Raw genomic sequence first — 21,859 nt, 5'->3', positions numbered from 1 at the left:
AACAACAAGTCACGAGCGTGAATCTGTGACTCTAGCGGGTCTGTGACGTCTATGAAGTATCGCGGTTGCGACTTAAAAATGGGCACATTGACGCGACCCCCCTGGAACTCGAAACAAACATCTCCGAACTCGACAATCACAACTTCCACGACCACAATATACCTCTCCTGTACGATTCAAGTATTATCTGAAAAGAAATTTAAGCTTTTGTGTAAGTATCCATTCTCAAATTCTGCTAAAAACCTGCCCATTTCCCATCTCGTGTTCTCTAGCATTCAGAGAAATCCGGGTTCACTTTATCATCACGATCGCAATCAACTCTCCTACGAAAGTACCAGCACAAGCCATCATCTGCTAGACTTCACGGTACTCTTCTGACAAACTTCAGCAAACAGCCAAAATGTCGAAGTCTTTCAGACAGTCAAACCCTGCTACGGAGAATTCCCAGCACAATACTGCAACAAGCAACGCGAACTTCCGAGCTGATCCACGTCGTGGAACCTCAGACAAAGCCCATATGAGACCAATTCAAAACCCGGGGATCCAAGAACAAGAAGAACAGATCGAAGGGAAAGAAGAACAATGTTGGCAGGCAAGAGCTCAAGGACCTCGGGCACGAAGCTTTCGGAATTCCGCATTCAGCTCTGAGGATATAAATTTCAGTCGACATGAAGAAAATGAATCGTTATTGGTCAGACCTCTAACCGACCAGTCTCTCGACTTCTCCTCTTGTGGCTCTACCTTTCCTTCCGGTCGCAAAGATCCGACGGTTGAAAATGCCTTCCAATTACACACAGAGAATCCTGCTCTGGTTACTAGCACTAGCAATCGATATAGCTCCCTAAGCATACAGTCCCTCTTATCTCAACAAGATAAACCGCATAACCGCATATTCTTTCCTATATCTGGTAACAACCAAATTCAAAGTCATCTTGACGAGATATTCAAGCCATCACACGAGTTGTACTCTGATTCTGATACTATGAGCTTACAGATGTCCCAAGATATCACTAAAAATCAACGAAAAATATTCGAGGATAACTGGGATGAAGAGGAAGATGAAGAAGATGAATACGTCCAGCTTGATGACGGTCTTGTCTTGAAATCATCGATCCGAGGTAGACCAGCGAAGAGAAACCGCGGCAATAACAGTGAAATCATCGGCACCAATATTCAGGGATTTCCATGGAGTCATCATTCCAACAATTCTATTGCAGCGTCTTCTCCGGTAGCCTTGTTCTCGCCTTCAACGACTAATGCTTCTTCAACTAGCATCTACACAAGAGCCAACCGACAGCCATATACTCGTGACGCCGCAGGACACTACCCATGTCCCCATTGTTCCAAAGTTTATCAGACTTCCTCTAGTGTCAGCAGACACGTGAAGGTAGTCCATAACCAGATCAAACCGAGGTGCGATACTTGCGGACGCACTTTCGCGGACAGACGTCGACGTGATGGGCATCACAAGAATCCCAAGAATGAGGACTGTTATGCAGATTGGCTCAGAGGCCGCTATCGACACACACAAAAGAATACACAGTTCGAATCCAGTCGACATCTAGCTGAGATTATCGTTGGTCCCGGCCCAGTTGGCGCCTCCGATTCTCTCTCGGCTCCAACCACTCGTCAGTTCAACAACGAGCCTGACCCTGCGTCCAAGAGAACTTGGTCTCCGAGTAACTACGATCATACTAGCCTTGAAGCTACGAATCCACAAGTTGACTACAGGTATATGGGTAAGATTGGTAGTCTTGCTTGCCCAGACCAGCCGGACAGTTCGACCTTCGATTTCCAGCCGATATATGCTTCTAGACATCCTACCCCTTCTCATACCAGCTTTGACGGTTCACCTATTTATCAAAATCACGGAAATTATGGATCAAAGAAGGACAAGTCGGAACATAACCAACGTGCAGCTGGATCTCGTGCTGGAAGGGAGCCTTTCCCTTTCACTTTCTACCAACAGCCTTCCGTCTTCAGCCAAAGTTTTCTGGACAGCTCTCGTCCAGTTACCTACCAGACTCACAGCAGTGGAGATTCTTTAAAACCTCTTTCTCATCATAACCGTCTTAGCAGCCAAGGACTCAGTCAAGGTTATGGAGATCTCAAGCGAGGCTGGAACGACTTTGTGGCACCACCGCAGGTAAACACATCCGACGTTCAGCAAGTACAGCATTCAGCCGACTCTAGATCGACTCAAGGGTTCCATCAACATGTTCCTATGAATTCTGATACGTCTCCCCAAGGTTCTCTCGGATTTCCTTCTCGCGTGGGTCACAGACTGAGTGGTCCTCCATCTGTTAGTTACCCTGCCGATCCAAACCCTCCAAATCGTCTTTATCGCCAATCTTAAACTGCAGTGCCAGATCTGCAGGACGACAACAGCGATCTCTCCCCACCCGGCGATCAAGGGAGACAAGTTAATTCTGAAAATGACGAAACTCCTTTTGATTGGAGTCCTCAGGCCCAAACTCATATGGCAGCGACTGTGCCTGAAGCCACATTCTATGACTTGGAGTTCCGTTCAAATTTTCCCTTCACTAGCGATTCTCCTGCCCATGAATCTGGCACATCTTCAATTGTCAATATCGGTAGAAGTCACCTCTCCCCCATGACGCCGGCCGGAATTCCGTTTGAGCCTACTTTATGCTTCAATGGCGGCGATCTCCAGCTTCAGACTGAGTTTGGACTAGATACTCAATCGCCAGTCATTGATGATAATACGAACTGGTAGGAATACTAGCTACTTTTAACAAGAACCAAATCCACTTTATATGAGAAACCCGAAAGTTATTTCAATGCTCATATTTTCCAAAGCTTTACAGCTGAGATGGATACAGTGCGGATATTCCGGAACCTCGAAAGTCGTCGACCGACGATTGAGACACTTTACATCAATTCCAATGGCAGACATCTTGTGTGTACTTGCTTCAGTGGAGACTAAGGAGTGCTTCTTTTTTCATCAAATTCGAAGTATTGTATGGGTATTGAGGCTTAAATTTCAAGAACGAGCGCGCCTTCTGTGCGCTCTGGGGTTTTTTTGGTGATACTATATTTGGCAGCTTGATGTCTGACTTGCCAGGCTGCTACCATTCTCCATATGCGGACAGTTCTGACACGAAAGTAATCAACAAATGAATTATAACTCTATAACACATGCTTCATCCTGGCAAGAGTGGTCACATAAACACCATACACGGAAGTGGTTGCGGAGAGACGCAATCCTATTCACCGAATTTCATTCTAAAGCAACGACAATTACATTGCCCTTCTTGGAAGCCAGGACTCCGGGAAACAAACGATCGTGGAGCTATGTGAATGACTGTATATATATAGAAGTAGCTATGACATCAGTAAAGTGTCGAGGGCGCGAGGATAAAGAGCTTCTTGGGCGCGGTTTCTCGTTAAGTCGCAAAAGCTCGGCCGACGTCAAGTTCGACATCAAAATCGACACAACAACACGAACTTACAACACTACCGACGGTGAAACATTACAACTCCACAGTATCAGATTGATGAGTAAGTGCCATTCTCAGCTATGGGTGGCGGCTCTCTGGGCACGTTTCGTTATCAAGTGTATGCGCAGCGCGTATTCCCCTGCTTGTGCAAGACATGGCTCCTCGGTCGATCACAGAACAACATACCTAATCAAAGTCCCCGAGCTCGAGGACAGAAACTCAAGCTGATATCAGATTCGTATAACAGTTCTTTACAATATGTCTGACATGATGAACTTGGTGGACTGCGACCTGTGGGCCGACATCAACACTTATTTTCCGGAGCGCGAGACCTTTCCAGAACTCCGAAGTCAAATACAACCTCCTATTTCCCCTGAAGATCCGGATAGTCAAGAACAGGTGGATAACACGACCAGGAGTCTCTACGGTCAGACTGGCGATGTCATAGAACAGGAACGCTCTGGCCAAAATCTCGGTCACAAGGAGTATCGAGGCTTGAGTGAGGAGGAACAAAAAGCAACGCTCAGCCCCGCACATCCAGCAAAGAGAATTAGATTGGAGCCTGCATATACGCAGGATGATTCTTTTCTTCTTCCACAGTTGGCAGCCAAACCACCTGCCGATTCTCCGAACCTAAACTCGTCATCCTCCAACAATTCAGCTACCGTTCTGTCAAATGACCCGACTAATCCAGTAACCTCTAGCAAGGTCAACAACAGCGAAGATTTTGTATGTCAAGTCACTGGCTGCAATAAGTCATTATGTAGCAAATCAAACCGAGACCGACATATGAAAACGCATGACAGTATTCAGGAATGGCAATGCCAAGTCTGCGGCAAATCGCTTTCGGAGGAACGTTGGGTACGAAGACATCAGCGAAACCCAAGGTTTACGGAGTGTAATAACGCATGGAAAGCTGGTCTTCTTCCTGGATCTGACGGCTACGTTCCGCCGTCAGTGGACCCTTATTCTGGAAGACCTATAAACCGTTCCTATGGCAGCTCTTTTGTTGGTAACCGAAATGGTGAAGCTGCCTCCCTTTCCTCATCTGTCGAACAGCAGACCTACGGCGTTCCCTTTACAGCTCCTTCAGCTCAACCACGCCTTCAGCTGCCACCAACAAGTTCTTTCTATGGACGAAACTGTCTGCCACAGGAGGAAGGACTGGTCAACGCTAGACCAGGTTACGCCTCCAGAACACACCCAACACTTGGACATGCCAGCCAAAGTTTTGTCACTCGTCGTCCTCATCTCGGCATCCAACGCAATCATCCCCAAAAATCACACACTAGCCCATTGTACAGAACAAATCAAGTGCATGTCCCTTCCGAGAGTAGCGCAACAGCTCGTTCTCATCGTCGCTACCCTGGTCGTCAACGCTCTTCCTATTCCTCTGGCACCTATCCAAGCCTTAATATACAACAGGAAGTTCAGAATTCTGATACAGGAACAAACTATCCTGGGAAGTTTCGTGCAGTTTCTGATTTACATCAGCCACCCACCTCTGGTTATCATGCTCAACATGGCAGCATCAGTCAACCTCAGATTTGTCCACCACTAAGAGGATATCGCGCCAGAACCCAGGACCAAAGAATCACTGGACCAGTGTATGATAGTATTGTATCATCTGCAAATGTTTCATTGCCCCTTGTCTATGATAGTCGTTCACCGGCCATCAGTAGTCGTCTATCCGGGTTTGAATCTGGACTCAACCAACTCCAGCCTAGCTTTGCTTCCCTTCGAAACAACAAGCTGAATTCTACCTCTGGCTATGAGTTTGGTTCAGGATCTCGACATTCCGAATTCGAACCATCTCTTCCAGTTCTCACAGGCACTGGAGGCGACTTCCTGGAGTCTTCGCCACCACCAAACAAGTTGAATTTGGGTCCCCGAGGGGGTTTCAGCTACACTATACATGATCGGACTGGTTCAGCCTCAGACGGATACTCTTTGTTCTCTCGGAATTCTGCACAAGCAACTGGTTTGTCAGAGGGGTTCACTTGGTCATTTTTTGATGCAGAAAATTACAATGAGGTTCGTTATTCTATTATTCTTGCATTTGGTCCATCAAAAACTAACACATATGTGAGAAGTATGGACCCGTAATTTGAAAGCTCTACTTCTTTGATATTAGCCCTAGGGTCAATTTGAATGCTACTTTGTTTTCTGTAGGAAGAATCAAGTTGTCACAAAGAGCTCATGATAGTGTATGGCAGTTTACTTGGTCTACGATAAGTTTCGGTGAGGGGCCATTTCTATGTGGTTAAGTTAGGAGAGATGAGGCTCTTTAATGTTAGGACTTACAATAGACAGAAACAAGGGTACATCGAAACAAGATGTGTCAAAGCAAGATGAGGACGTCTGAGGACAACGTCATGAGTTAATGTAGCACAAAGGATGATTTTATACAATACTTTCTTCTATAACAAACAACTAAAATGATTTCAAGAATGTAAAAAGAATTTTGATGTCATAATCTGTGAAGAGGGCGTAAAGTCACAATGTGCCGTTTCAGTTTTTGCCTCAGCGACATATTATTGTTTACCTTCTTGGCACGCTATAGATTGACATAATGCAAGCAATAGAACTAGATGATATTTCAAGCTCGCGTGACTCTAGACTCGTACTTGCAGATTCCTTCGACAATAAAATTTCCTTATTTGGTTGACGGATTCACTGGGCGCCACAGTCTGACGCTAAAAGTTTCCAACTTTTTCAAATGACGTTAAGCGAGGGTGCCTTGCCTCGATATACACCCAAATCAAATGTGTTTTCGCGCGACTCATTTGGGCTGTCTGAAAAAAATCCAAGGAGTATAAGCTCCTCCCACCCATCTTTTATTCCACATATACAAGACAAGCAGGAATACAAGCAGTATCGAAAAGACGAACTTCTCTCAAGCAGCCTGCGGCGCCTTTAGAACCAATAGACCCTGAGTTTCGACTTCGCACCTCCACACAGCACTTACACACTTCGCAAACTCTCTTTGATAAGATACCTATGAGTAAAAGTTATCCTACGATAGCTTCAAGGTCTCAAGAAGCTAGATTGGCCCGCAATGTCCTACTACGCCCTTCCAGCCAAGCAAGACACCAACTTTTGGGATATTGACTGCGACCACGAGGATGATGAGCCGCTTACACCGTACCACAATATGAGTGAGGAAGACTTGACTCTAGACGGCAAACATGTTTCTCCACAGCAGGAAAGTACATGTACACCGAAGAGAGTAAGACCAAGTCCGAAGTCGCGCGATAGCCAAGACATCGAACCAGCAGGCGATGTTCTCCCTCCTCTGCAGCGTCACTACAAGTCAATTCCTGCATCATTTTCCTCAGTCTATAAGACTACTCCAGAGCCAGATGAGACACCAATAGTCTACTCCAAGCCCTCGAAGGGAAATGGTTGTGTACGCGACCACCGTGCGGGAAAACCTTCGCAGAAAAGAGTAGTGTGACAAGACACGTACGTGGAGTCCACGATAAGATCAAAGACCATGTGTGTGAGATTTGTCACAAGGCATTTTCTGGTCCACGACACCGACTTCATCACCTCCAGAGCCTGAGGGCAAAGAATAGATATTGTCGTGCTGCATGGAATGCTGGTACGGTCCCAGGTGCGCCAGGATATATTGCTCCACCAAAAGTACCTTCCTCCAGGACATCATCTGCACATAGGTTTGGTGGAGCACAACATTTGGCCTCTAATCTTATTTTACTAGTAAATGATGTTGTAGGAACTCATGTTTGAGGCCGGCACCACTTATACGATGAGGGTCAAGACTTTTCTGATCTACTTGATCCCGAGGAGTATCGAGACATGTATCCTTGTGAACCGCCTAGTCAGGTGAGCGATGCTAACTACAATCAGCAGGTTGCTTCTAGTGATGGAAACGACAATACCCCGTTTGTCCTTCACCATTCGATCGTGCCTCGGAACCAGGAGCAAATGGGCTGGGTCAACGAACACCCCTCAGATGCGGAACACTTTCAACAAGCTGGTATGAGGGCTCCTTATCCAGTTGGTAGTCGTTATGCCGCTTCTTCGTTCTTGCAACCACAGTCTAGAGCTCAGACTTATCATGGATTTGATTCTCATGTACGCGGTCCGCATGTAAGTCAAACTTGCCAGTCCGATCTTACATACAAAGGCCCCTATCTTCCTGCTCAAGGGTCCGGTGAAATATTTGGTCCAAATACTCCTTCGCCTGCTGCTCCACTGAGCTGTCAACAATCTCAGCAACAGAACATGGTTCAAGATCAGTTCACAGCTGAATACGAAACTGCAGCCTTTTCGGTGCCCGGACAATAGTGCTACTGCGGAATCCCGAACACCTCAGCATAGAGAATCGGCCCAACAGTCACAATTCAATCAGTGCCGCGGGGCCCCGTTCACGCAACCAAACCAATCCTCATACGACTCCAAAACTTTCAGGTCCAGCTACCAAGAAGTTGACTCATCCCAGCTTCAGGGCGATTCTTCCAGTGGAACACCTGCTGCTCAACTTGACCTTGACTATTACGCTTCCAACTCCCGAAAGCCGCAAAGACACCCATACGCTCAGGATCAACATTTCGATAGTCTCCACTGCCCAGCACCTCTCAGGCTGTTCCCTCTCCCTCCCAAATCTATATTTTACACGGCATCTAACCATGACTTGTTGGACAAATCGATGCCGGTCCCTCGAGATCTAGGCAAACTCAAGAAGCCCACTCCTCACGAGCACTGATTCGTCTTCAATTCCTTCTCTCAAACAGCTCAACAGACACTGCCTACGCCCTCGCCTAGAAACAAGTCCAACTCAGAACTCGATAAAGACACTCTATCAACACATGATTCACCATCTACGGAACATCTCAGCAATGATGAAACACTGGAACCCAACTCTAGCACCGAATCTTGCGATGATGATGTCGACTCTTCCGAGGCATCAGAGGCTGATTATTCCGTGTCCGCAACTGTCCCAAGTGCTTAACAAAGCGCAATCCATATTCCAGCAGTCATCTTGGTAAACCGACATGGCCGGTACAGAGCTGAGAGATCGCCAGAAAATAAGCTGTGGGATGAAGAAGCATGGCTTAAGAGCTTGAATGAGGATGGTCCGCTGGAGGCTTGGAAGAAGGCGGTTTTTGATAGAAACTGATATGTACATGTCACATTAGTCCCGTCACCACGCATGCACTTCGTGCTCTGCCTCGACAGATATGACAGATTAGCTGACATGAGTTTGTAAGTAGTACATTTCTCACGACTCTCGAAGTGCTGTGTATCTTTTTAGACATGGTATTGAGTAGGGCTCGCTACTCGGGTCGGATCCTGCATCATCACAACACCAGTCACATCGATAGTTGTTGACATTGAAGTCGGCCTTGGTACCCGTAGCGTTTCCTGGACTTCCTTCCGACATATTTGTAGAAAATTTTAGGGACTTTTTCTCTTGGAGGTATTGGAGGCTCTTCGCTTTTCTTCTCTGGACATGCCGCCTTAGCTGTGTCGCTCTGAATCGTACTCGGGCATTTTCGCATTCTTCTGTACATACGTACAACTCCGCTCATCCCAAAGAAACCGCAGTAAGCAAAGCAGTATGAATGACACTATAATTCATACCAATCCAAGCTCTGCTCCGCTCGATCCACAGATCCAAAGAATTGTGCTCCCCGGTGATTGTTGACAATCTTCTGCCCCACCTCTGGATTAAGCGAGCAAGTAAACGTTCTTTGCACAGCACCAGTTATCAGATATGGTGCGCGTGTATCCAGGTCTCGATTTCATGGCAAGCTAGAGTATGTTGAAGGATGCTATGAGATTATTTCACACGGTTGCTGCACAGCGTGGCACCGTAAGTCTCCGACCCAGTAAATGTGACTAACGGACCATCGTGCTGGCGATATTGATGGCTTTTCACTTCAAGTCCTTGGCTGGAAACATCTCATTAGCGCGAATGCCTTAGAAGCCACTCCAGAGTGTTCTGGTAATTGAGAACGAAGTGTCTCGACCGAATATTGATTTCTGCTACCCCGATACTACCTGTATATGAATGTGGTCTAGGGTTTATGAATTGTGTAAGGGGGCGCAGAAGGTTGGTGCAGGGAGAAAAGGAACTCTGCTCTGGGGAAATGGGTTGAGCCGTGATTGATGGTACAAATACAATCCCGCAATTCATCGATCTTTTTGTCGCTGGTCGATCGCACACGGAAACTCTGCATCAAGGTACGAATTTGGCATGCCAGGATCAGAGTTTTGAGACTTGATGGTGGATGGGTTCGCAGGCAGAACGTCCAATATGGCTCTGTGATTTTCACTGAGTTTCAGATAACCACTGGCTTCGATCCGTCTAGCCTAAAACACTCCCAACGAGAATCTGCAACCGAAAAGAACCTTTCATCACAATGCGTACCTGAAGCCTGGGTTATCAATCTCCGTGATATCCAGCATGCCTTTCTCGATAGCCGCCCGTTCCTCCTCTTCAGATAGCTTCCCTCTCGCGGCCTGTGCTGCGTCTCGCGACTTATTAGATCTCCACATATGGATGTAGAGGACGATGACTGCGGCTAGTTTGACTGAATAGCCCACCAGCATGGCGATGTAGGCACTGTGGTAACCGGCTGTGATTCTGTCAGTAAATGCCACTTTCTGAAAGAGGAAGGGGTTATGGATAAGGCTTACGCTTCTCACTATCAAGAAAGGTCTGTGGCCCAATGATGTTCCCAATGCAGTATCCGGTGAATAGGACGGCGCCGGTCAACTGCTTCTTTGTGTACCCTGCCACGTTACTGCTCACCATTATCAAACTCAGACTGAATCCCAACCCCTGGAAATAGCACAACCACAGCGCAACCAGTCGTCCCCATTTATTGTCGTTGGGAAGACCAACCAACAACCCTGCCCCAAGAATACAGACCGAGTTCGCGAAGATCATAGTCGGACATCTAATATTGGCCGGCCACTTCGTGCATACCCATCCTCCTGTGATCAATGCAAGGAACTGCACGGCGCCACCTGGGATTTGCAGGTACTGCGTGCCCAATGTGTCGAATCCAAAACTGCCCACGATGCTACTGGCAAAACTCGTCAAAGCAGAGTTAGGTACCTGGGCACCAACAGCCATGACGAACAGAATCCATGTCTTGGGGTCTTTGACTGTCTGAATGGCTTGGTAGGTCGAGAAGTGCTTGTTCTTCACACTTTGTCTGTTTGCTGCTACGCGGTTGACGGCAATGCTGCGTTCATGCTCGGTGAGGAATTTGGCGGTTGAGATGTTGTCGGGGAGGAAGATGAGGGAGACAATACCCCATGCTATGGAGATCGATCCGAAGATCAAGAAGACGTACATCCATCTTGGGAGGCCGGTCGTGATATGTCCGACTACGTAGCCGATCAGGCCGCCAAACATGGTCGCTATTCCGTTTGTGCAGTAGTAAATTTCGAGGCGGAGAGGTTGTTCGGCAGATGTGTACCACATTGACATGAGGAGCACGAAACCAGGATTGATTGCAGCTTCGAGGGCTCCCAGGAGGAAGCGATTCGTTGCCATTCCGGCGAAAGAGATGCATGCTGGAGTCGTGATGAGAATGATTCCCCAGGCGATGGTGGTGAGTGAGAGGACTTTGCCGATTTGGAGACGCTGAAGGAAGTATCCTGCTGGAAACTGCGCGAATAGATATCCAAAGTAGAAAATGGATCCTGAATGTATCGGTCAGAACTGTGTTCAATCACCCATTTTCAACACGGGAGACTGGAGTTATTGAGACAGATAGGTAGAAAAATTGAATTGATTTACCGAGCCACGAATAGTCCTGTCCCTTTAAATTTGTCCCAGCCTTCAAACCGTACACGCTAGCAAAATTGATCGAGTTCTTGTCCAGATATTGCAACATGTATGTCACGAAGAGGATTGGAATGATACGAAAATCAATCTTTCGAAGCACGCGCTTGATCTCGGCAGGATCGGCTTGTAGCTCTTTGCTGGCTTTGTAGACTTCATAGTTCTCGTCTAGTTGGGTAGAAGAGACGGGAGGAGAGATGGTGTCTGGTGAGGTGGAAGCGTGCTTTTCGGGATCTGAAGTCGACATCTTGAGGATATACTCGACTATGAAGACTTGAGGGCGAAAGCAAGAAATCGAAGCTTCTCTAACACACGCAGCTCTTGATGAAAGATCAACAAAACCATGACAGTGAGAGAGAAAGGGAAATATTTAGGCCAGGAACAAAACTTTCACCTACATCATACCCACCCACCTTAGCTGCAGCTGTAACAATGTCAGGATCAAAATTCCGACCTCTTCCCGTTCGCTGCCCCTCACTTCAAGACGCAGCTCGGATGTGATTGATATCAATATCGACCCACGTCATATATTGTGCCCGTCAAAGAACTCCATCTTTTTGCTTTCGCCCGCAAACCACGTCTTGGGAACCCAAGCTTTGCGTTGGCGATGCTTGAATGGAAGACGCGAAGAAGGGGCACTGAGAGGGGGATCGGGTATGAATGTTGCCTGTTTCAGCGATGTCGTGCTTCGGACGCGGGGTGAGGTGATGATACACATGGAATTGGGGGACTGTTGAGCTTTTGAGGAGATAAGATTAAAAGAGTGTGGATAGGTAAAGTGGATTGGTTTATGTGATAGATGAGGAGGTTTTGATGCAGAAGACTCGAAGTTGGCTAAAATATAGAAGAGAAGGGAGACGCAGCCAGCTGAGTCATGTGAGCGTAAAACACGTGATTCTCTTCTATGGTGAAAATATATGTAGAGGACGGCGAAAATCGAATTAGAGGAAGAACTTGTAGCTATATGTACGCAGAATCCAAATAAACACCCGTAGACTAGAGTTTTGGAACGTCGAGAACAACATAGCATGGCCAAAGGAAACTCATTCTCCAAAATTCTGGCCGCCACCCATATCCACTTGCATGGCAGCCCTCCTCCAGCCTCGCAGCCTTGCTGAAGACTGAAGGTCTCAAGAAGCATTGATCCACCCTGAAAACTCCTCGAATTCCATGAACATACATAATGACATGACATGCTGAATCATAGGTGGCAACATCTCCCCTTCCTTGAGCTCCAGGATACTCCCCAGCCTGAGGAAAGGTCAGCAAGCCCAAGCCCACCAACCCATCCCCTGAAAACAACATAAGAAAGCAACGCAACGCAACGCAACAGTTCACGAGTAAGGGACTCCGCTGGGGTGCAACCTCCCTGCCTGGTCTCCCGTTCATTCCATGTCTTGTTGGTTTCTTTGGCCGCTCCCTTGATACTTCAAACCCCCTTCACTTATCTGTTGTTAGGTTACCGGATTCTCAAACGGCAACTATGCGTTCGTTCATTCCTGAAGGGGGTCCTGGTGGGGTTAAGGTACATTGGGATGACAAGACAGGACAAGAGGTTCATCTATTTCCATGTACTGGTACATTACCTGAGTGCCAGGCGGAATGGTGGTCAGACCTTCAGTCAGAACTGACCAAGCGTGATTTAATTTCAGATCTTGCATGATGAGGTATGTGTTTGAACATAGTGATACCAGTACTGAGAAATATGAGGAAGAGGACAGCTGGTATGTAAGGTACCGTTCTTCAGCACAAAGTGGTAAGTAGCAATGTACACCTGCGAAGTAAAGGGGGGCGGGGGGGGTGGCTGCGAGAGCTACCCTCTCCAATCGCATCCTTGACCTTTCTCATAAGCTCACTAGTTCTTGTCCGGTTCTCGGCCACGAACGATGGAGCTTGACGCCCAACGAACTTTCTCCGTACTTTACCCCTCAGTAGGTAGTTCTTGGAAAACCAAAACAAAACAAGAAACCAACTACTGCTGGATTCGTAATCTACCCCGTAGTAGTCTACTGTAGTGACAGCGAACACATAGCGCCCGCGACTGGGAAGACCTTGGGAGAGAAAAGCTACTTCCGGTAGACGTGGCCGAAGAAGAAAATTGCGCGTTTAGACTTAAACGGGCACTTGTTGCGAGGTGGATAGAGTGATAGTAGTGACGGTGTTAATCTGCTGTTGTATACATGAGGCATGTATATTTCGAGACCTCGCGTCGGCAGTTCTTCCCTGTCTAGTTGGGGATTATTCGGCTTCTTTGCCCAGTCACTGCAGTCTACACCCCGGTATGATAACAATACTAGCAATCTGATACTGAATAAAGGATAGAGAGGGGACGAAACTCGAGAAAGGAACTAACTTCTTGAGGTGCTTTTGCTCTCCCAGTAGACAGACTTTGAAGCAGGATCGGGGAGGGAAGGGGAAATGTGGTATGCGAGGCAGAGTATGCGATGCAGATGAAATGTAACGTTATTATGTTAAGTATATTGTGGCTTACTTCTCATCCCCCCCTTACTCTCGATTCTCCGTCCACTTCACCAAATGTTGCTTCACGGCACAGCAAAGTACGTACCTTGCTCCTCCTCTTTTGTACCGGCAGTGCGTACCGATAGATGGAGATACAGGACAGAGCTCTATTCCCGGCACAATATCAAGATGTGAATACGAGAATTCGCCGAGGGGGGGTATATGTGATGTGCGATATAGGGCTGAGAGCGGTCCTGATTGGTAGCTGGGCATATGTGCGCGATATGCAGGGGGCTGGTGGTTTTCCGATTTGAGTGTGAATCTGAGTGTCATGTGTCTGTCTGGACTGCGTCGAAATAATACCTCAGCGGATTAGTTGAGTTTTGCTGTGTGGAGGTGAGGTTACTTGATCGAGACTTGGTTGGTTGTGAGGTCTTGGAGAAAGCAAACGGATTGTTCGAGATGCGGGGGAGGGAGAAGGTTAACGGATGTCTCGGTCGGTGGTCGTTTCTTAATGTTTGACGTGGCAGCTTGTCTCTCCTCTGTTTGTTATCTTTGTACAGGGATAGATCAACCTCACAAACGGATTATCAGAGATCTATCTTGAGCTGGCGTGACCATTAGACATCTATGCGATTTGAGAGGGTATATTACATCGCGCAACAATGACGTGTTTTTGTTTTGCTTCTTCGCCATTCCATTGTCCATTGACCGATAGCTACAGGGCGGTGAGGATCTAGATTTCCGAGAAGGGCGGACCAGGGTTACATTTCTGGAATTGTGAGGCGTGCTGGCCTTGGAAGCTGCAGCCTCAAATCTCATGCCCTTGATGCTTGCGCAGATTACCTACCGTTATGGATCTTGAGATGAGATGAGGTATGAGAACGGATGATTTCGTTTCTCCATGTCTGTGATCTCGGGAATTTTACATGTTTTCAGGGTCATGGCTTGGGGAAATGTTTCTCTCTGTCGTGTGGCTTTTTCGGTGCTTTTTCCCTTTTTTGGTGTGCTGAGATGCTGGGTCGGCCGTGGTCTGTGTTGGGTCTTGGGGAAGAGTGAGACAGCGGAAGGAGAATAGATTGATGCGGATAGGGGTCTGAGTTGGGAATGGGGGAGATGTGATGGGATCGATGTGATATGGGTGTAGCTTGTGCTTTGGGCGTGCATGGGTCTTTGAAACGTGAATTTCAATTGTTTGATTTTCGTGTCTGTCGTGTTTTTGAGACTGCGGACAATCCAGGCTGGAGGCAGTAGGCAATACTAGCTTGTTTTGAGGCATTGTTTCCCTGCCAAGTGGTTGACAAGAGGATGTCTTGCATGCTATTATGAACTTTGAAGTCAGGCACAGTAAGTGCAAGCCTGAAAATCACTAGCATCCGACGATCGTTCTCGAAAGGAGCAAGTGAAGTCAGAATCAGACCACAAATTGTAGAGCAAGAGATCTAAAAGCCGCACTACAAATTCATCGTCAAACCATCGCTTAGAAACTTTTGATCTTGGGGCTCTTCACAACATCCCAAGCTCCAGTCGTTCCAAACTAGTCTTCCAGACATGCAACGGTATCCGGATATGGATTTTTCCCGTGCCGTGTCTTTGAGCAGTATTACCAATACAGATAGAAGACTAAACTAGACTTAAGAAGAGCTAAGCACCTTGCTCTCCACGCGAGTAAAAGTTAAACTGGTGGGTGGGAGAGCTTTCGTAGTAGACGCTTTGAGCAACGATCGTCTAGCCTGGGCTTCCAAGAATGGGTGACTCCGTGACAGCTCGATGATTTAGAGTTTAGAGGGTTGCGAAATATATTTTCCTGGCGCTGGGTTCGGTTTTGATGGCGGGATGATAGCGTGGTGCCCGACAGTCTGATTTGTGACGGGTCCAAACCTCCTACCCGAGGAACGGCTCGTACTCGGCAGAGAGAAAAGAAAGCAGGACCGAGGTATCAAATGTAGAATTACTGCTCGGCATTCGCCGTTTAGCCTGTACAGTAAGATCGATGGGCGAGATGGGTGATCTGGGGAGACGGGACATACAGTAGGAGACAAATTGAGTTGATCAATGTGAAGTCTTCCAGGGCAACCGGTTTGATTTTGATATTCGTTTCGTGACTTTGACAAGTTCGTTGATATCTCCTGAGACAGGCAGGCATTATCGCGCCAAAAACCAGCCAGGGCGAAGAACACCAGCAGCTGTCAAACAGGGGAGGCTGTTCGATTCGCTCAGCCGTCTCCCCTTTCCTTGACAAGCCCAACAGCCAGTTGTCAAGGATAAACACCCCACCCAGGACACTTTGGCTCGGGAACAAGGGTAAGCAGTCATGGATGGCACATGCCATGCCATCCACAGCCCCCCTCCACTCTTAAACTCCCTCCCCGGCAAGCGCGGCTTGGGTTTGTCTGGAAAGCAGGCATTACATGTGACAGGGGTGCATATGAAGGTTTCTGAGCGTTTGATTTTGATTTTCGATGATGAGCTTTTTCGCGGAGGGGGGAATTGTGATGTGATGTGATTGGACGGATTGTGAGGATCTTACTTTATGAGACGGGTTTTCGGGGAGGTTTTCCTGACGCCGAAATACAAGTTTTTCATCGGGGTTGAAATTGGGACGCAAACTTGGAAAGCAGAGCGAGCTCCATTTACCCTGGTCGGTACCTTGATCTCAGCGAGCTTCTTGGGGCGTCAAGGGGAGCTTCAAGAACGGACGTCCACACAGGACAAGGTCTTCGGAGCCTGTCAGGGCGGGATGCCGTCCGCTCCGCTTTGATGGTGGTTGCTTGTACAGTTTGGTGTTGACGCCCTGTCTTCTGGCGCAGGACAGCAGGGCAGGCAGTTCAACCCTCAGGGCTTCACAAAAATTCTCCGAGGCAGTTGCAAGGCCAGGCTTCAGAAGCCTGAGGGTTGAAAGTGCCAGGCAGCTGGCAAGCCTAGCAAGCCCATCGATCTTGAGCAAGGCCCGGGAAGCCAGCCAGCCAGCCAGCGAGCCATCCAGGAACTCCAGCCTTACGAATGGAGGGATGGGAAGGGATGGGTTCACGATGCCGGCCTTTCTGGAAGATGGAGGCCTGTTGAAATGATCTATCTGCCGGCCATGGGTCAAGCTTCGTACATATCCATCCAGACACATCAGACAGGGCCAGACTGACCAGCAAACAAGTTTGTTTAGACGTCACTTCATCCAGCCTCATATGAACATCTTGAATTTCATACAATCTGAAAGCAAGGTAAGGAAATGGAGAGAGAGGCGCGGACTGTCGACACCCTCGGCGACCGTTGAAAAAGTCCAATCTCTTTTTTTTCGGCGTTCAGCCGGCTTGCGGTACTTGATTTTTCACGTAACTTACTTCGATGCGAGTCGCGCGTGCGGTGAGGACGCGTGAAACGAATATGCAAATCTCGGAGTCTCCTCCTCCACAAGTCTATCGAGTAGTGACGAACGAACTAGTAGATGAATGGAGAAAGTAACGAATCTGGGACGAACTCATTCCGGGTAAAGACAAGTTTGCAGAAGTTTTTGTGGACGGGGTGGACAGGGGTGTAGTCTACTGCATTTGATATGGATAGAGGATTGGGGGCGCAAAGGAGGTCGATCGAGCGATCTGCTGCTGAGCACTTTGCAATCCGGAGAATTGATTCATGAGTTCTGTACGGCGAAATGAAAATCAGGTGTATAAATGAAAGGCCGAAGAATAATTATGGTGGCGTTCTAAGGTCATGTTTAATACGAGGGTGGTGGGATGCGGTGTGAGGCTTGATATCAGATGGAGCTATGGCTGCTATGCTAGCTATTATCGAAGTTCTGCCGTGCTCTTCTCGCGTCTTCTGGTCAAATGATGATAATTTACTTAATGATGCAGCTGCAGCTCCCGGAATGATCGTGAGCCGAACGCCTGAAAGACGCCATGGCCGAGACTTGAGTGAGACGGATGATGGTGGTGAGATGCTACGACGGATTGTAGCCGAGTTGATAAATGACGGTTATTTTCGTGCCTTTGCCGTGCTTTAGTTCGGTCTATTTGCATGAACTCCCGAACGGACGCAGCTTGTTTGTAACTCAACATGGCTTCAATAATCAAGAATTCGGATCGTCAGATGAGGGTAGTAAGGGAAAAGTTTGGAAACGCTAGTGTGGGGATTTGGAAGCGCATGAGAATGAACGAAACATCGTTCATCTCGCATCGGAACGTCGTCCAAGACGAGGAGGCAAAACGACCAAGCGAGCTGTTTCCCACAGAAATGCAGATGCCATGCGCTTGGGAATTCTGGTAAGTTGATAGGGCGAGCTTCCTGAATGGGAACGAATCTCCGAGCCTATTTATGCGGTTGCGCGGCCTGCTATTTAAAGGATTCGGGCTCGGGAACGGGGAGGGAGAGGAGAGACATCTGATCTCATCTGATCTGGTCTCGAAATGGATGGAAGGAAAATTTAGCTGAGGGCATGATAATCTTCCGGTGTTCGCATCGGGTGTGACAATGGACTAGTGATGCAATATGTGAAGCTTTAATATTATTATGGAGGAGATATGATGATGCACTTCGAGAGCTAAATTTGTCCCCCAAATTGGATTCAATAATAGAGGAAGTTCATTGCACAGAAGATGAAGCTGCATGGAATATATTGAATTTTGACTTCGTATCCCCGTTTCTTTCAGAGGACAGGTTGCTTGTTGATGGCAGGCGGTTGAAGGGTTCTAGAAGACGGTTTTCGGGTCGAGGGAAAATGTTTGTGGAAAGAGGTGGAGATCGCAATCCGAAATTTGACGATTGGATGGTGGTCATAGGCTGAGAGCCACCGCAAAATCGCCCACATGAAGTAGTCACTTGGCCTAGTTTAGCTCGCTCTAAACTATTGGAAATCGTTGTGGCATCGTGCCATCTCAAAACATCTCCTTCTATGATTCATGATTTGATGTACTTGATGGAGGCTTTTGTCCATGTGAATGAAGTCCATAGCTTTGGAGAAGTGAGAGGCTTGAGAAACAGCGGCTGATAGGAGGGCAGGGTCATCGGATACGAGGAGGACGATATCTGATTGTCTGTTGTCTGATCGATGGTAGGAAGATTGTCACTGGGTAACTTTATTTAGGTAAATAGGTTCTCAAAGGTTTATTGTTATTAATAATCCCGGTCTTCCCATCGCTTCCACGCCGTCTTCTTTGCCCCCTGTTGACTCCTCTTTTCTTCTTCAGCGGAGGCTTGCGTTGGCCCGTTCGATCGCCTCTCCTCCTGTCAAAAGGCTTCGATTCCCTCCAAAAATGTAACCCTGCAACATCTCTCCAAGGTCCTGTCCTTGTGCCCTTGTCCCTGTCTCAAGGAAGGAAAGTTTTGGAGCCAGCTAACGCCTCTCCCTTCTTTTCCCTGCCTCGCCTTGCCTTGCCTTGCATTGCCTTGCCTTGCCTTGCTTGTCTGCACCTCTGTCCTGCCTTTGCCTGCAGCAGCGCACTGCACAGTCGAAACATCACTGCACGACGCTCACACCTGTACGCAAAGGCCCCCTTGACAAAGCAAGCCAACAGGAACAGACCTTACGGCTCTCTGGTCCTCCGCACAGTTGTTGCGCTCCCCCGCTAATCCCTTGCCAACTCCAGTCATCCACTATCTCATCACCAACCAGCCAACAGCCAACAGCCCACAGAGCCAGGTCCAACCCAGCGCACTTCCGATCAAGCTTTCGACAGTGTCTCTGTCTCTGACTGTCCTCCCAGCGTCCCAGGATCATCTCAACGGGCGCAAGCCTGCCTGTCCCCCTACCCAAACCCAAAATCCAACCCCCTATCCTTGCTTCCCGCACTCACAGCGCAGCGAACTCCCAGCCTGTCTGCACCGCACATGCGATACCGTTGAAGCTACTCCGTACCACTCCCTAGCACTGCCGCTCAAACCAGGACAAGCCAGGGCAGCCCAGGAACGAACTATTCCAAAAGGTTGAAGCTATTCACAAAACCTCCAAAAGCTCCACGCCGATACGCATCTCTACGCGATTGAACGTGACACTGTTGTCGTCTGTCTCAGCAGAACTTTGCTGTTGCACTTCGGACGGTACCACGACGGCTACACGTGCAATCTCTTGTTCCCGAGGACGAGGACGAGGACGAGGACCAAGAACAGTTATCGCGACCAGCCGACCGACCGCGCTGCAGCTGCGTGGACGCAACGATAACCCACTGGGATTTTGTCGACTTTCGTGTATTCCATCCTGCAGAGTACCGCCTTCGTACATACGTCCGGCTCGTTTCGTCTCGTGGAGTTTGCATTGCAGAAACGCAGGTTGTTGAGTGCATCGACTCAAGTACAACAGATCCCAAGAGAGAAAGATTGGATCTCGGACTATCCAACAGAGAGGTCAGTAAGCAAACAAATTTCCTATTTTCCGCGACCCAGGAGAACGGTGGAAGAGGATCCATTATCATATCATAACACCTTGCATCGCATCGCATCGCATCGCATTATCGTCGTGAACACCGCGCGCCTACCTCTGAATCACTCGGACGCCTTCTCCTTCCTTATCAGCGAGACTTTTCTGCCACCAAATCCCGACGCGTCACTAGCCGACTTCGACGGCGACTCGACTCAACTCAAGTCAAGCTCGTGCTGAAAGTCACCTTCCTCGCGAAATTTCTCTTGCGCCACCACAAGCTACGTACAACTTCGACAACGTGGGCATCGTCAGGATTTTTCCTTGACCGACTGAACGCGCACAGAGTTGCCAGCTTTCTCTTGTCTGCGCAGAAAAGCTGCTGATCGCAAGCCCGTCCAGATCTCGCAGAGACGCAACACAGGGAGCAGATCAACGTGTGTCTCGGAATCGGAATCTACCTGGTCTGGTCTGCCTTCTTGATGCTGAGCCCTTCCTGGGCTCATCGACCAGCTGTCTGGATACACCATGCTAACAGTTGTACCACGCAGATTCGACTTTTCGCGTCTCCCACATCCTGCCTCTATCCTAGCCTACACACCCGTCGAACGTTTCCCTGCGGCCCGTCTGCAGAACCCAGAAGTCAACTTCCTGGGACTATCCTCGAGAACCTTACGCGTGCAAACGATTTGACAATCTGTAGCCCGAGACTCGAACTCCAGAGAGCCAGGCAGAAACCTCGTTTAGAAGGATTTGCATCCTCGAATATCGAACCATCCCTTGACATCTATTGGCGTAGGTTCTAGAGGTGTATCTACATCGCTGCCAGTCAATCTTTTTGCGAGCGTCGGTCACCAATCAATTTACGTCTTGATAATAGAAACGTCCTGCTTGTTCACCTCGGACAAATTCACCACCATCCTCGAACGACAGGAGCTATTCTGCTACATAAGGAGAGGTACTCCCCGTACTCTTTTGAGACGTCACCTCGACATCTGTGCAAGACCAGACAATACAAGCTAGGAGGTGGGACAAAGCTCAATCACTGATTGATCTGCCAGCCGCTCTGAAAGCTTCCGCTGGTCAGTACCTGATCCCGGACGAGCATGGATCGCCAGTTACTGATGTGATACTTTGGCAGAAAACCGCCCGCTATCCTTCATCAACTCAAACCCTAACGCACGCCCACGACGCCTGCTCGCAACCCGTACAATCCGATTTGCGACCTTTCCCCTCAATCTACCCCTCAACTGAATGAACACTTCAAGCACGCAAAGACGCGATAAACGCTTCATTCTCAAGGTATGTTCTAGGCCCAGACCCTTTTCCCTACATGTGGCAGATTCATTTTGTGACCTGTCGCCCATGGTGCTCCCCATCCTTGTTTTCTCCCCATCAGGCGGTAAAGCAGGCCTACCTGGATGTGTAAGCGAGGTGGCATCCGCTATGGGGGCCTAGCAGACAGGCAGAATGAGCATGGGTGGCCAGCAAGGCCTGGTGCATGACCACCTTCACACCCTCCCCTGTCGTGCTTTGCAACCCTATCATCTCCTTAATTAATGTGCCGACGCCTGCACTCTTGGCTCGGCCGTTATCCTGGCCCGATGTTTACCAACCACCCTTGCCTGCATCATATATCTCCAAGCCCAGTCGCTCGAACTGACCTACCTTGTCTCTCTCAGACAACGGTCTTCGAGCTCTCCCAGCCTTCCACGCTCATTCTTCAGCCTCGTCGAGATCCAGTTGCGTCATCTGTCCAGCACA

The 21,859-nt window shown here is 48.4% G+C and overlaps 4 protein-coding genes across 4 annotated transcripts; 3 read left to right on the top strand and 1 right to left on the bottom strand.

The window, feature by feature from the left end:
* Nucleotides 1-400: 400 nt before the first annotated feature.
* Nucleotides 401-2,737, top strand: ONS95_004156 (uncharacterized protein; the record flags this gene model as incomplete). Its single annotated transcript, XM_058497502.1, has 2 exons — nt 401-2,302; nt 2,378-2,737. 2 exons carry the CDS (start codon nt 401-403, stop codon nt 2,735-2,737), a joined length of 2,262 nt encoding a protein of 753 aa, XP_058352227.1.
* A 982-nt stretch (nt 2,738-3,719) lies between these two features.
* Nucleotides 3,720-5,572, top strand: ONS95_004155 (uncharacterized protein; the record flags this gene model as incomplete). The annotated part of the gene is made up of 2 exons (XM_058497501.1): nt 3,720-5,495; nt 5,555-5,572. 2 exons carry the CDS (start codon nt 3,720-3,722, stop codon nt 5,570-5,572), a joined length of 1,794 nt encoding a protein of 597 aa, XP_058352226.1.
* Nucleotides 5,573-6,519: 947 nt separating this feature from the next.
* On the top strand, nt 6,520-8,190 carry ONS95_004154 (uncharacterized protein; the record flags this gene model as incomplete). Its single annotated transcript, XM_058497500.1, has 3 exons — nt 6,520-6,870; nt 7,335-7,574; nt 7,750-8,190. The coding sequence occupies 3 exons, from the start codon at nt 6,520-6,522 to the stop codon at nt 8,188-8,190; spliced, it is 1,032 nt and encodes a 343-aa protein (XP_058352225.1).
* A 1,655-nt stretch (nt 8,191-9,845) lies between these two features.
* ONS95_004153 (uncharacterized protein) lies at nt 9,846-11,533 on the bottom strand (the record flags this gene model as incomplete). Its single annotated transcript, XM_058497499.1, has 3 exons — nt 9,846-10,066; nt 10,128-11,144; nt 11,242-11,533. The coding sequence occupies 3 exons, from the start codon at nt 11,531-11,533 to the stop codon at nt 9,846-9,848; spliced, it is 1,530 nt and encodes a 509-aa protein (XP_058352224.1).
* Nucleotides 11,534-21,859: the final 10,326 nt, after the last annotated feature.

This window comes from Cadophora gregata (assembly GCF_030347475.1).
Source record: "Cadophora gregata isolate MNR1 chromosome Unknown scaffold_14, whole genome shotgun sequence".
NCBI lineage: Eukaryota > Fungi > Ascomycota > Leotiomycetes > Helotiales > Ploettnerulaceae > Cadophora > Cadophora gregata.
Note: the sequence above shows the minus strand (reverse complement) of the source record. Positions and strands in the feature narration are given on the sequence as shown.